Source organism: Leopardus geoffroyi, chromosome X (genome assembly GCF_018350155.1).
Source record: "Leopardus geoffroyi isolate Oge1 chromosome X, O.geoffroyi_Oge1_pat1.0, whole genome shotgun sequence".
In the NCBI taxonomy this organism is placed as follows: domain Eukaryota; kingdom Metazoa; phylum Chordata; class Mammalia; order Carnivora; family Felidae; genus Leopardus; species Leopardus geoffroyi.
Genome location: NC_059343.1, coordinates 15,805,243 through 15,817,506, shown reverse-complemented (window position 1 = coordinate 15,817,506; position 12,264 = coordinate 15,805,243). Strand labels below are relative to the sequence as shown.

Here is a 12,264-nt window from a genome sequence, read left to right as displayed (position 1 = left end):
CTCTACACGGGCAGACGCACACGCAGGCACACGCAGGCCTGGACGCCCCGCATATGTGAAGACCGTGGAAAGCATTCTGCTCTCCTAGAAATCACAAAATGGTGGTTCAGTGATGAATTGCCTCAGTCTGGACATTGAGAGGTGTGAGTTCTGGACCTTCTTTGGCCACCACCTGGCTGTTGACACGGCCCCTGTAGGCCTCAGTTTTGTCAGCTCTGGAGGGGACCCTGGGATCACTCACAGCGCTAACATCCTCTGTTTTTAGCATCCATCTGCAAATTGAGCAGGCTGAAGCCACCTGAATTTGGATCTGGAGTGTTCTATTTTCACTACGGAGGGAGGGATAAAGAGAAGAAATAGAACAAGTGCCTCTAAAAATTCATGACTCAAAATACTCGCCCGAGTTGAAAGGGTGTCTCTGAGCACACACGTGCGGCGCTAATTGGTGCTGGTGAGCGCGACGGAGAAAGCATCGGCCTCCTGCTTAACCTGGAGGCCCCTTCCGTCCTGTGTCCTTCCTCCAGTCATGATCTGACATTTGGGGGAAAACCAACTGAGTGATGTGCTTACGTCTTTTTAGCTGAGAATCAGGAGTGCCTGTGCTCAGGTTTTCACTGTCACATTTTGCTACAGCTTTTCCCCAGTCTGCCTTCTCGGTTCTCACTGCCCTGTCTTGTGTTGCATTTAAAGCGGAAATTCACTGTAGGCTCACGTGCATTCTTCTTTTAATCATTTGGGGGGCAGCCCAGAGCTACAAGGAACCCTGGCCCTGGTTTTGGTTTCGAATTACCTTAAAAGACCTCGTATTTGAAAATGTGGCATCATTTCTCATCTCAGAAGGCAGGAAGGCTAAGTTTGATGGAATCAGAGAGTGAAGTCAAGTCAAAAGGAAAAAAAACCAGATAGCCTGTAGACCCACGCCGCTAATAAGCAAAGCTGGCCCCCGGCCAGCGCTGCTCAAGCCTGGGGGATACAAGACAGTCATAGACTGTTACGTCCTTTCCAAACTGCCCCCGCCTGCCTCCACCAGTGCCAGGGGCTCCTCACAAAACCTCACACCTCAGCCTCCTTCCTCTGCCACCGTCAAGCACATACTTACCATGACCACACTTGTCACACGCTGTCTGTTAGCCTGACACATCCTGTCCTCTCTCTCTGTGCCCCTCTGCTCTGCCCTGTCACACTTCATGTGTCTGCTCCATGCCAAATCTGACACAACACTGAGGGATTTTTTTTTTTTTTTTTTTTTTTTTTGCACAGTAATCTTGGAAAACATGATCACTTGTGATTGTTTTTTTTTTATTTGGGGCCCTGTGGTCTGAGGCAAGGTCGCTGGGGGAACAGCCTCGGCAAGAGGAGGCTCATGTGAACTTGGTTATAAAAATTTTCAAACGAGCAGGAAGTGAGCAAGACATCCACTGGGTAGGCATCTTTGGGGCTTGGCTGGAAAGAACTAGGCCACAGGGTGTTGGCCGTTCTGTGAATAAGAAATTACTCTGATCCTGAGGTAGAGGAAGGTTAGTTGGCAGAGTTTCAACAATAACTTCATTAGATAAACACACATCTGTCCCCAGTCTAATTTATACAAGCGCAGAGAAGGGAGACAGAAAAAGGAAGAAATTGGGGTGGAGAGCTGGGCAGACAGACGGGAAAGGGCCTTGTCGGCAGACGGCCTGGCCTGTATGCGGGTGGAGGTGGCCCTTAGAGGATCTTTCTTTCTCTTTTTTTATAAGGAAGTTTGTCTGTACTCATATAGACAGTACCGAAAAATATTAAGAAGGCAACACGCACGCACCCACATGCCCGTAATCCTACACTAGTCAGATATCACGCGATTAATTTATTCCTTTGCAGTCTTTTTCTCTTTCTGTCCATTTTGTAACATAGTTGATTTGTGCTCATACTATGGCTGCAGTTTGATACTTGTTTGTTTCCAACTTTCACATACTACAGTTCCTTTGCTTTTTTTTACACACCGTGTCCGGTATTTGGCCATATGGTGCTTTGTCTAGTGGATGTGCTCTGGCAAGGCGGGTCCCTCACAGTGGTTAAGAGCACGCCTGTGGGTCAGACAGCATGGGGCTACTCCCCCAGCCCCCCACTTGTTTAAAAGCCTGGTGACTTTGGGAAGCGGCTTCATCTCTTTAAGCCTCAATTATTTCATCTGCAAAATGGGCATAGTAATACCACTACTTACAGAGTTGTCAAAAAGATTCAACAGGGCACTGCTTACTGATGCCCTCTGTTTATGAAACCACCTCCTCTCAGGAGGGAGGTAATATTATTGTCATTTTACAGATGAGAAGGTTTAGCTAGGTGAGTTCACTTGCCCGGTGTCCACGGCTAAGAATTGAAAGAGCCAGGATTTGTAATCAGTCGGGCTCTGAAGCCCCACCCCTCAGCCACCATGCTACGCTACGTACTAGAAGTAACCTGGCCGAGTCACCCAGCTACTAAAGAGCAGAGGTGAAATGTCACGGAATCCGGAGCCTACATGCTATGATGCCTCCTGAAAAAGTTCCTTATTGGTCTCATATTCCCCAGGTTTTACTTGAAATCATTTTTTTTTCTGGTGCCCTAGTACAATAGCAGGCACTGATGGGCACCAGTAGGTAGGGGCCCGGGACTGATGGGGGCTTTTACTGGTCCCTGCAGTGATACCACAGTGGTATATTTTCAGAGTGCAGGAGAGAGTTTGTTGGAACTGTTTAAAAAATCATTGATATGTGATGCCCAGAGAGGGTCTGTGGAAGCATCAGCAGCAACATGGATCATATTCTCAAATCTTCCCTGTTTCCATCTTTTCTTAATGAAGTCGATGTTGAAATGGTTCTCTTCTCGCCTCTGGCTCCCCTCTCTAAGAATGGTGTCCAAGAATTGTGCCCTAGATGGATTCTTGGCCCCTGAATCATTTGCCAAGTCCAGCCTGACCATCTTTCTCCTACAGTCGATCCTGGGTGAGCGAGGAGATGCCCTGGAAGGGGTTCAGGGATGGATGCCACTGATTGCATTGCTGCCTCGTCACCTACAGAGTGACAGGTTGTGAGAGAAAAACAAATCGCAGCCAAAAAAAAAAAAAAAAAAAAAAAGCTCCATTCCAGTTTCCAGGGTACATCTGTTCTGTGGGGGGGCCTCTCAAAAGGCCTGCCAGCCTTGGGGTCAGAAGGCACTGAAGGTTTAGAACCGTACCCAGCCCCTCGGCCTGCATTTGCTGAAGGTCCCACATCCGGAGCAGATCTGATTTCGAGCTGTCCCAGTGACTCCTCTGAATCACTTGGTTATTCAGCAGATTAAATCTTAATTGCAAATGCGGTTTCAGCGTAGGAGGACCATTGTGCTTGCTGGTTTCAGGCCATTTTTGCTGAGCCGTGCTTTTCCAGAAGGCTGCTACAAATTTAGAAAGGGGGAAATGGTATTTCATTTGTCCATCAGAGTTTTGTTTTGCAGACCGAATTTATTTTAGTGTTGGTTTAAAGGTGCCAAAACCTGACATCCCTGGAGAGAAAATGGCTCAATTTTTTGGAGAGCTTCTCTGGTCTGTCCAAACTGCATCTAGAAAACAATGTCTGAGGTCCTTATGTGACAGGCCAGGCTTGCCGACAATCTCATGTATTATCATTTTGATTGATTTTTCAGAGACCCAAGAAGCCACCTCCTCCATCCGCTCCTGTCATCAAGCAAGGGGCAGGTAATGTACTTCCGTTCTGTCGACACGTGTGTCTGTCTGTGTGTATTTACAGCGCCCTTGGTAGAGCTCAAGATTCTTAGATTCAAATGCTACAGATTACCAAACTGGGAAGTTGCCAGTTGGTCTCAATGGGCAGATTTGAAATACGCTGCCGTTTTTCCTAAAAAAAGAAACATCTTTAAAAATGCATGCCCGGTCCAGTGAAAAAATGCAGCCTCCCAAAGAGAATCACCAGGAAGACTTTATTTTGGTGTAAACCATTTTTTTTTTATTTCTTTGTATTTCTAATCAACTGCTTTTTTTAATGTTTTTTTTTTTTAATTTGTTTTTGAAAGAGAGAGGTAGAGGGAGAGAGAGAAGGAGACAGAGAATCCCAAGCAGGCTCTGTGCTGTCAGCACAGAGCCCAATGCGGGGCTCGAACTCACGAACCCTGAGATCATGACCTGAGCCGAAATCGGGAGTCAGACACTTAACTGACTGAGCCACCCAGGCGTCCCTAATCAGCTGCTTTTGATGAAATAAAAACTTAATTGTCCTGCTTTGCCCGTGCCCTCCTGATCTCGAGGATCAGCTTAGGGAGGATTGCTTCCCACGGGTCGTAGCCTCACCACGCATGTCCCATGTGGTTAAGCATAGTCAGTACTTACTTCACTTACCCAGCCTCAGGAAAAATGTTATTCTAGCAATAAATGCTTTTCCTCATAATTCTTCTTTAGTCTTGAAAAGAGTCCAATTCACTTTTTCTGTGTAATTCAGATGCTAAGGTTGAATAATATAGGAAGACGTGATGTTGTTGGACATTTGATAACTCGTTGCACACAGGGTTCTCATACATAAAAATGATCATTCATATTTCCCAACAGAACTCCTCTTTATAATTATTAAGAACTAATTATGGGGAGAAATCCCTCCATGAATAACTAGTTAAGTGGCATTTAAAAAAATTAACAACTAAAACAGAGGAAGAGTAGGGGTATTTTTAGTTCTGCACATTAATAACTGTGATATTTCTATAGCATTTAAAGTATGAATAAATTTCCAGATTGGTTTATTCACAGATTTATTAAGGAGTGCTTTTTTTTCAAGTTCTTTTGGTCTACCCATTTGGTGGTGGGAGGGGGGATCAGCTTGACCCCAAATTCCTTTCCCATTCCTTTAGCATAGTTGAGAATTACAGAGATTAAGCCCTGAAATGAGGTGTTAATTATATCTCCTGCTCCGCCCCCATCCTCGTTTGCATTGAGCAGTTTAATTTTGCCACCTAGTGGTTCACACCGGATCAATATTTTTTTTTGTTTTGAAATTAAAGCTGGCTGTTGATTTGCTTTTCTCTAAAGACCCTTTTCCTAGAGGCCTTGGTGATACAGTACAGACCAAGGAGATGAGCTCAGTGGCCCAAGGCTCAAGCAGCCTAGAATGTAACCAGGATTGGATTCTTCGTGGTAGTGGGATTGTCCGTTCCTCCTGTGTCTCTAGGAATGATAATAAACTTCTTCGTTCTCATTAGAGGCCTAGATTGTAGCATGATAGGCAAATTCTTTTCCTTTTAAAGCAGTTTTACCAAAGGTTATGCTGGATCTCTTTAGCTATTTTCCAAGTGTTCTTATGCACCTGAGGCCACAGGCACTGCTCAAGACCCTAGGCGCGGGAACAGCTGGAGTCTGCATGGCCACATGCGTGCACTTGGGGAAATGTAATATGTAATATTTGAGGGATTCAGGCACAGATAGAAAGGACTGAGGGAGAATCGCGTATCTTCTGTGCACATCCCTCCACTTGAAAATGTGCTGTAGTTCTATTGCTGCATAGCGAACTGTCCCAAATCTGCTGGCAGAAGACGACGATCTTCTTATGTCCGAGGACTCTGGGGTCAGGAATTTGAACAGGACACGACCGGGACATCTCGTCTCTCTGCTCCTTGACATTTGGGACCTCAGCTGGGAATGCTGGGCCAGCTGCGGCTGGAGGACCCACTTTGGAGATGGCTGGTTCGCTCTCATGTGTGGCTCCCCTCGGCAGGAGTAGCTGGAGGGCTGGCCTCAGTGGGGGCTGTAGGCCAGAGTGTCCACACATGGCTTCTTCAGCAGGCCTTGAGGTTGTTGACTTCTCACATGGAGGTTCAGTAGTCCGGCGAATGAGCTACATGGTCTTTTGTAACACAGACTTGGAAATTACATGGCATCGTATCGGCCACTGGTTGGAGCAGTCACAAGCCTATCCACATCCCAGATAAGGGGACACAGGCCTCACCTCTTAATGGGAGGAGTGGCAAACGATTTGAGGCCATGTTTTAAAACTGCTATCATGTGGAATCCAGGTCCCTGTGAAACTTCTTTTTATTTGTAGAGCAAAAGCCATTGACCCATCATTTGCATATTTTGATGGATGACTTGTTTATACACATTTTCCACCCACACCCCGTGATTTCCTGTGACTGTTTTGATGCCTACGGAATCACATTTAAATATCAGAAAATATTCATGGTGTTCTTGTAAATTAAGGATGTATACGCAAGCAAACTTTTTTTTTTATTAAATATAATTTATTGTCAAGTCGGTTTCCATACAACACCCAGTAGGCAGGCAAACTTAATTACACAGGTCGGAAATGGCTTCTGCCGTCTCTAAGCAGCTTGTGTTTGCCAGGTAACACCAGCTCTCCTCTTAGGGGGAAAAAGTCTATTGGCTTTGCTCTACCTGATAAATATTTAAAATGCTGGTGTGTCTAATAAATGGATAGAGAAAACATGCTCTGATCACTGCAATCCTTTCCCCCTTAGGTACCACTGAGAGAAAACATGAAATTAAAAAAATACCTCCTGAAAGACCAGAAACACTTCCAAACAGAACCGAAGAAAAAGGTAGGAAATCAAGTCTTCGTTGGCACCGATAGAACAGCGAGAGCCAAAGCTGTCGGTCCTGGGCTAGTCCAGATTACCCACAGAGTTTGTTTTTGGGGGGGGGGGAATATGGTGATTATGGTTTTATTCTGGTTGCTTTTAAATACCCCATCTCTGAGGGAATAGGAGAGAGGGTTATGTGGTGCTCCTTTGGGCCAGAATTCCTCGTCAAATGAAAAACAACCAGCCCGGTCACTGGACACATTGGGCTGCTTCCATCCCGGTCTTTCTGCCGTCACCGCCCTCCCTACACCAGCAGTATCCTGAAGTCAAGGTGCTGACTGGAAGTCTCTTGAGGGCCTGGATGTATCAGCCAGTTTCCATCCCGCTGTTTCCGGGCCTAGTGCCCCAGGAGAAACTCCCATCCAGACAAACGAAAGCTGTCATCCCCCCGTCACTGCTGGACCTTTGACTCTCGCTACTGTGTCACAGACACATGTCCTCGGTCAAGAATGCTGGCGGTGGGGGGCACGGCAAAACGGGGAGCAGCAGCGCAGTGCCCACAGTCCCCTGAAGGCGGTCAGGACTGTCCTTTGAAGGGAAGTAGCTTCACCCGCCTCACACGGTTTTACACATGTGTTTGACTCCTGCCGTTCTCAGTGTGTCTCCCAAAGAAATCTGCACACTGTGGGGGGCTCGTTTTGTTAGGTGTCCGCGATGTGATTGATCACACATTTTATGGGAAAAGTGCTGTGCTGTTATGAGCAGGAGGTGGAGCAAATTCCATTTTAAAAAGCAGCTGTTTGTAAGTCACAAGAGCGATGCTGAATTAATGAACGTGATTATTTGGAGGCGCTCCTGGGTGGCCTCACAAAATTTTATTGTGAAATTTAATATTTTATATCAGTCTGCCAAAAGCTTTACCAACAGTGCCAGCCCTTAAGAAGTTGCACCTCCTTCTTTCACAGGGAACACTTGAAATTTGAGTTGTGAAACCTCATTGTGAAGGCCAGGTCTGTGTCCCAGATCAGTGAAAAAACAGCCCTGTGTGTGTATCACACGAATAGCCCTTTGGTCAAAGTGTGTGCTGTGACGTAACCAGACACTGCCCCCCCCTCCCCCCATCCCCATGGGCACGTGATGAGTTTCTGGCTCTGTGATAAGGACACTTCCTGCTCTGTTCCACGCTGACTACCATAAGGACTTGGCTTACATGTGAAAAACTGCCCTAGTTGGCTGGCCGAGTGGCCACACACTTCTGGTTCCTTCCACTCCTATGGTTCCTTGTTCTGTGCCACGGTGAGTCAGGAAGGCAGAAACCCTGGTCAAAAGCAACAGGGAAGCCAGAGAGCCAGCACCACCCTGAGGCTTGGCCTTCCTGTTAGGTGGGCATAAACCCCCCTCCCATTTGTTCTGCAGGCTGCTGGAGGCCCTCCCCCACCCCCCCACCCCCAGCAGGAGGAATCCCCCCTCCTTTGCATTTCAACCAGGCCCTTCTTCCTCTGGTCCCCACGGGCAGTAAATGAGTTCACAGCATTTGGGGATGGAGCATAGTCCCCTACTAACGTGTGGGGATGAGCACAGTGATACATGTGGAGTAGCTGGTGGGCTTTTTAAAGCTTTGCCAATCAGAATGGGCACCAGAGCAGTATGAGTTTGTGTTTGTATGGAAAACGTGTTCAGGGTTGCCACTTAACAGCGAACATAGGGAACCTGCCTGTCCTCCAGTGGGTGGCCCTCTGAAGTTCCATCTTTATAAGGAAGAATATGGGATGCGTGCTTTTTATTTTTAGTTGTGTTTTTTTTTTTTTTTTTTTTGAGAGAGAGAGAGAGAGAGGTGGGGGGCACAAGTGAGCTAGGGGCAGAGGAAGAGAGAGAAAATCCCACAAGGAACAGAGAGAGAGGGAGGGAGAGAGAGAGAGAAGCTGGGCTCACCAGAAGCGGGGTTCGTGTTTTACCCTAAGCGGGGCTCGTGCTCACCCGATGCGGGACTCAGACTCACAAACCGTGAGATCGCGACCTGAGCCAAAGTCAAATGCTTAATGACTGAGCTGCCCAGGCACCCGGATGCGTGCTTTTTACACCACACACAGGGCAAGGCTAACTGGAGACACGAAGCTTGTCCATCATGCTGCACTCACTTGGCCGTCACATCTGACTTTAACTTCATTTTAGTAGCTCTGACTCCAAAAACCCTCCGTAAAACCCCAGTTTACCTTCCAAGTTTGAACTGTGCACAAAAAGAATCCGGAATTAGTTCCTTGTTCCTGGAAATGCGCCCCGTTTTATTGGCTCATGGCCCTTTACACAGACTGACCTGAGAGGCGTCGGGCCTCTTCCCTCCCCACACCCAGCAGGTCCTGAGTTTTACCAAACTCACCAACCATTTGCTGAGCAGTCTGCCTTGCTGGGCTCAGGTGAGGGAGCAGGGAAGTCTGCCTCTGAGGGTGGGTTCTGCTGCCGAGAAGGGAGCCCAGGCCTGATGAGTGGGCCTGCGGAAGGGTGAGTAGGACCTCACCGCGGGTGGGCAGTGGCCAGAAGGGCCCTCCAGGCAGAGGCCAGCGTGAGCAAAGGCGATCTGTGGGCTGCAGCTGCACGGGGCTTTTTCTCACATGACAGAGAATAAATGATGCTCTAAAAATAAGTAAATAAATTTCAAAAATTTTAAAAGATGCTCTTTCACCTTCTACCTTCACAAGTAGCATCGGTGGTTGTTTTTTTTTTTTTTGTTTTTTTGTTTTGTTTTTTTTTTTTTTTTAGAGAGGGAAACGCACAATCTGCCCCTATGTACTGTCACTTACGCTAGGTCTCTCTGTCTTCTTTATGCTTTTTAAACGATGACTTAAAGAAAGACCAGAGAGAGAGCCAAAACTGGATTTACAGAAGCCTTCCGTTCCTGCCATCCCGCCAAAAAAGCCCCGGCCACCCAAGACCAATTCTCTCAGCAGACCGGGTGCGCTGCCCCCCAGGAGGCCTGAACGACCAGTGGGTCCCCTGACCCACAGCAGGTACTGCTCCGCTCTTGCCGCTGGGGGCGGGTGAGGGGGCAGGTGAGGGTTGGCGGCGGGACCCAGGAGAGTGGCCATGAGTGTGGCCAGCTGAGGGAGGGGGGATAAAGCTGCCCACCCTGTAGCAAAGCCATCTGCATACTCCGGCTACTTCTGTCCTTGCTCCTGTGCTTGGGCAGCAGTGGGTGTGAGGCTGGGACGCACAGCGTGGGTTTTAGGGTTCGAAGGTGGGAAATCAGGTATCCGGCAGGCAGGCCCTGCTCAGATGCAGGGATTTTTCCCTGTTATTCTTTTCTTTTTTTAGAGAGATTTTTGTTTTAGTTTTGTTATTCATTTTGAGAGAGAGAGAGAACGAGCAGGGGAGAGGCAGAGAGAGAGAAAGAGAGAGAGAGAGAGAGAGAGAGAGAGAGAATCCCAAGCATGGGGCTCGAACTCACAAATCATGAGATCATGACCTGAGTTGAAATCAAGAGTCAGACACTTAACTGACTGAGCCACCCAGGTGCCCCTTCCCTGTGCTTCTTTAGAGCAAGCCAGCTGCCCTTCAGACTGGATGTCCCGCTGGCCTCAGGTATGCACATCTCACTGGGGGCTCCGTCCCCTGACCCTCTCCCTGCTCTCTGGTGCCTCTTTCCACATCCCCAGGCTCCCTCTGCCCTTGACTGCACAGCCCTTTTGTGGAACCAAGGACCCGGCCTGGCAAATATTGTCTTAGTGTACGTGTCTCCAAACTATGAGACCATCAAAGGCAAGGCACACGCGTCGTTCAGGCCTGAGTTCTGAGATATGCCTGGCACAACTCAAATCTGTTCACTGGCTGGCGGGACGCACATGTCAGTGATGAGGAGTCACAGTTGGACTTTGTTCTTCCAGACCTGAGATGCTCACCACAGAGCAAAGAAGCGTCGTGTTCTCTGCACAAGTTAGTTGCCGGAACTTTCCACCGTTACATGTGTATTTTATGTGTTGGTGTCCTATACCCGAGCAAGCTCGCGGCCTGGAGGTCTTACCTGTCAGCACATAGGTTTTGTTCTTTTGAGTTAAGTTTGCATGGTGAGAGCCACGTGGGGCCTCAGCGCCCTTGCCTTGGAGTCATGCAGGCCTCCAGGTTTGCATCTCACCTCACCTCATAGGCATGTGAGCCTCAGCATGTCACTGCCCCGCTCACCTCACTTTTCCATCTGTAAATTGAGGAGGATAATGGGATGCACCCAAAAGGATGGACCAAGATAATTTCCAAATGTGTGGCCCCATCCTTGTATCTCAGTGTTAGTTTCATTGTCATGCTTATTTTTTTAAGGTTTTATTAAGTCATCTCTTTACCCAACATGGGACTCAAACTGACAACCCGAAGATCAAGAGTCACACACTCCACTGATTGAGCCAGCCAAGTGGCCCTTGTTGTCATTCTTATTATTGCATGTCGAACTGGGTGTATAAATGCAGTGACACAAGAACAGCTAATTTACCTTCTTTAAATTTTTAATGTTTATTTATTTTTGAGAGAGAGAGACAGAGAGGCAGAGAGGCAGAGAGAGAGACACACACAGAATTAGAAGCAGGCCCCAGGCCCTGAGCTGTCAGCACAGAGCCTGACGCGGGGCTCAAACTCGCGAACTGCGAAGTCATGACCTGAGCCGAAGTCGGGTGCTTAACCGACTGAGCCACCCAGGCACCCCGCTCATTTACTTCTTAGTAAAAAATTTTTTAATTGTGGTAAATACACATAACATAAAATTTACCGTCATAACCATTTGTGACATTAAGGACATCACATTGTTGTGCAACCACTATCATCCATTCGTAGACCTCTTTTCATCTTACCAAACTGAAACTCTGGACCCATTAAATGCTAACTCCCCTTCCTCCTCCCCCGGCCCCTGCCGACCACCATTGTACAGTAGACCTTTGAATACACAGGGTAGGGGCACTAACCCCCATGTAGTTGAAAAGTATAATTTTTGACTCTATAAAAACATAACCACTAGTAGCCTACTGTTGACTGGAAGCTTTACCAATAATGTAAAGAGTCGAGTAACACATAGTTTATATGTTTTGTATTATAGACTTTATTCTTATAATAAAGTAAGCTAGAGAAAAGAAAACATTAAGTAAATCATAAGGAAGAGAAAATACATTCATAGTACTGGCCTGCATTCATTGAAAAAAAACCCACGTGTAAGTGGCTCCACCCAGTTTAAACCAGTGTTGTTCAAGAGTCGACTGTATTTTCTATCTCTGTGAATTTGACTCCTCTAGATGCCTCATGTAAGTGGAATCCTAGAGCATTTGTCTTTCTGTGACTGGCTTATTTCACTTAGCCTGATGGCCCCGAGGTTCGTCCATGTGGTAGCATGACTCATTTACTCTTAATATGAACAACAATATATTGCCCCAATACAGAGGCGGGTAGCCATGTGAGTGGTTGAGAAATGTCAGAATCCCTGCCAGCCATGGTGGATGCACGTAAGCGCACCTGTGGGAGGCCGGGCTGCCCAGCTGAACACACAGCGGTCATCTCAGCGCGGGTGAGCCTCTCGGAGTGGCAGCTGCTTCCCCTGTGTTGTTCGGCAGGCATCTCCCAAGGTCCAAACAACTGCCACTATAGGGTGGCCCGTGGGGAAACCGATGAGACCAGGGCCACCATTGAGTTGGTCAGGCCTTACCTGTTGTGCCCTCTTCTCCTGACTGATAGAAGGCTGTTTGCACATGTGCACAACGGGGCCAC

The 12,264-nt window shown here is 47.6% G+C and overlaps 1 protein-coding gene across 12 annotated transcripts in view; it reads left to right on the top strand.

Moving 5' to 3' along the window:
• The window catches only part of SH3KBP1 (SH3 domain containing kinase binding protein 1), a 336,102-nt gene that overhangs the window by 275,077 nt on the left and 48,761 nt on the right, over positions 1-12,264 (top strand). For all 12 annotated transcript variants that reach the window (XM_045472250.1, XM_045472247.1, XM_045472249.1 and 9 more), the window contains 3 exons: positions 3,637-3,688; positions 6,469-6,549; positions 9,377-9,536. In XM_045472250.1, coding sequence (XP_045328206.1) covers positions 3,637-3,688; positions 6,469-6,549; positions 9,377-9,536 — 293 coding nt within the window. The remainder of the gene's footprint in view (positions 1-3,636; positions 3,689-6,468; positions 6,550-9,376; positions 9,537-12,264) is intronic.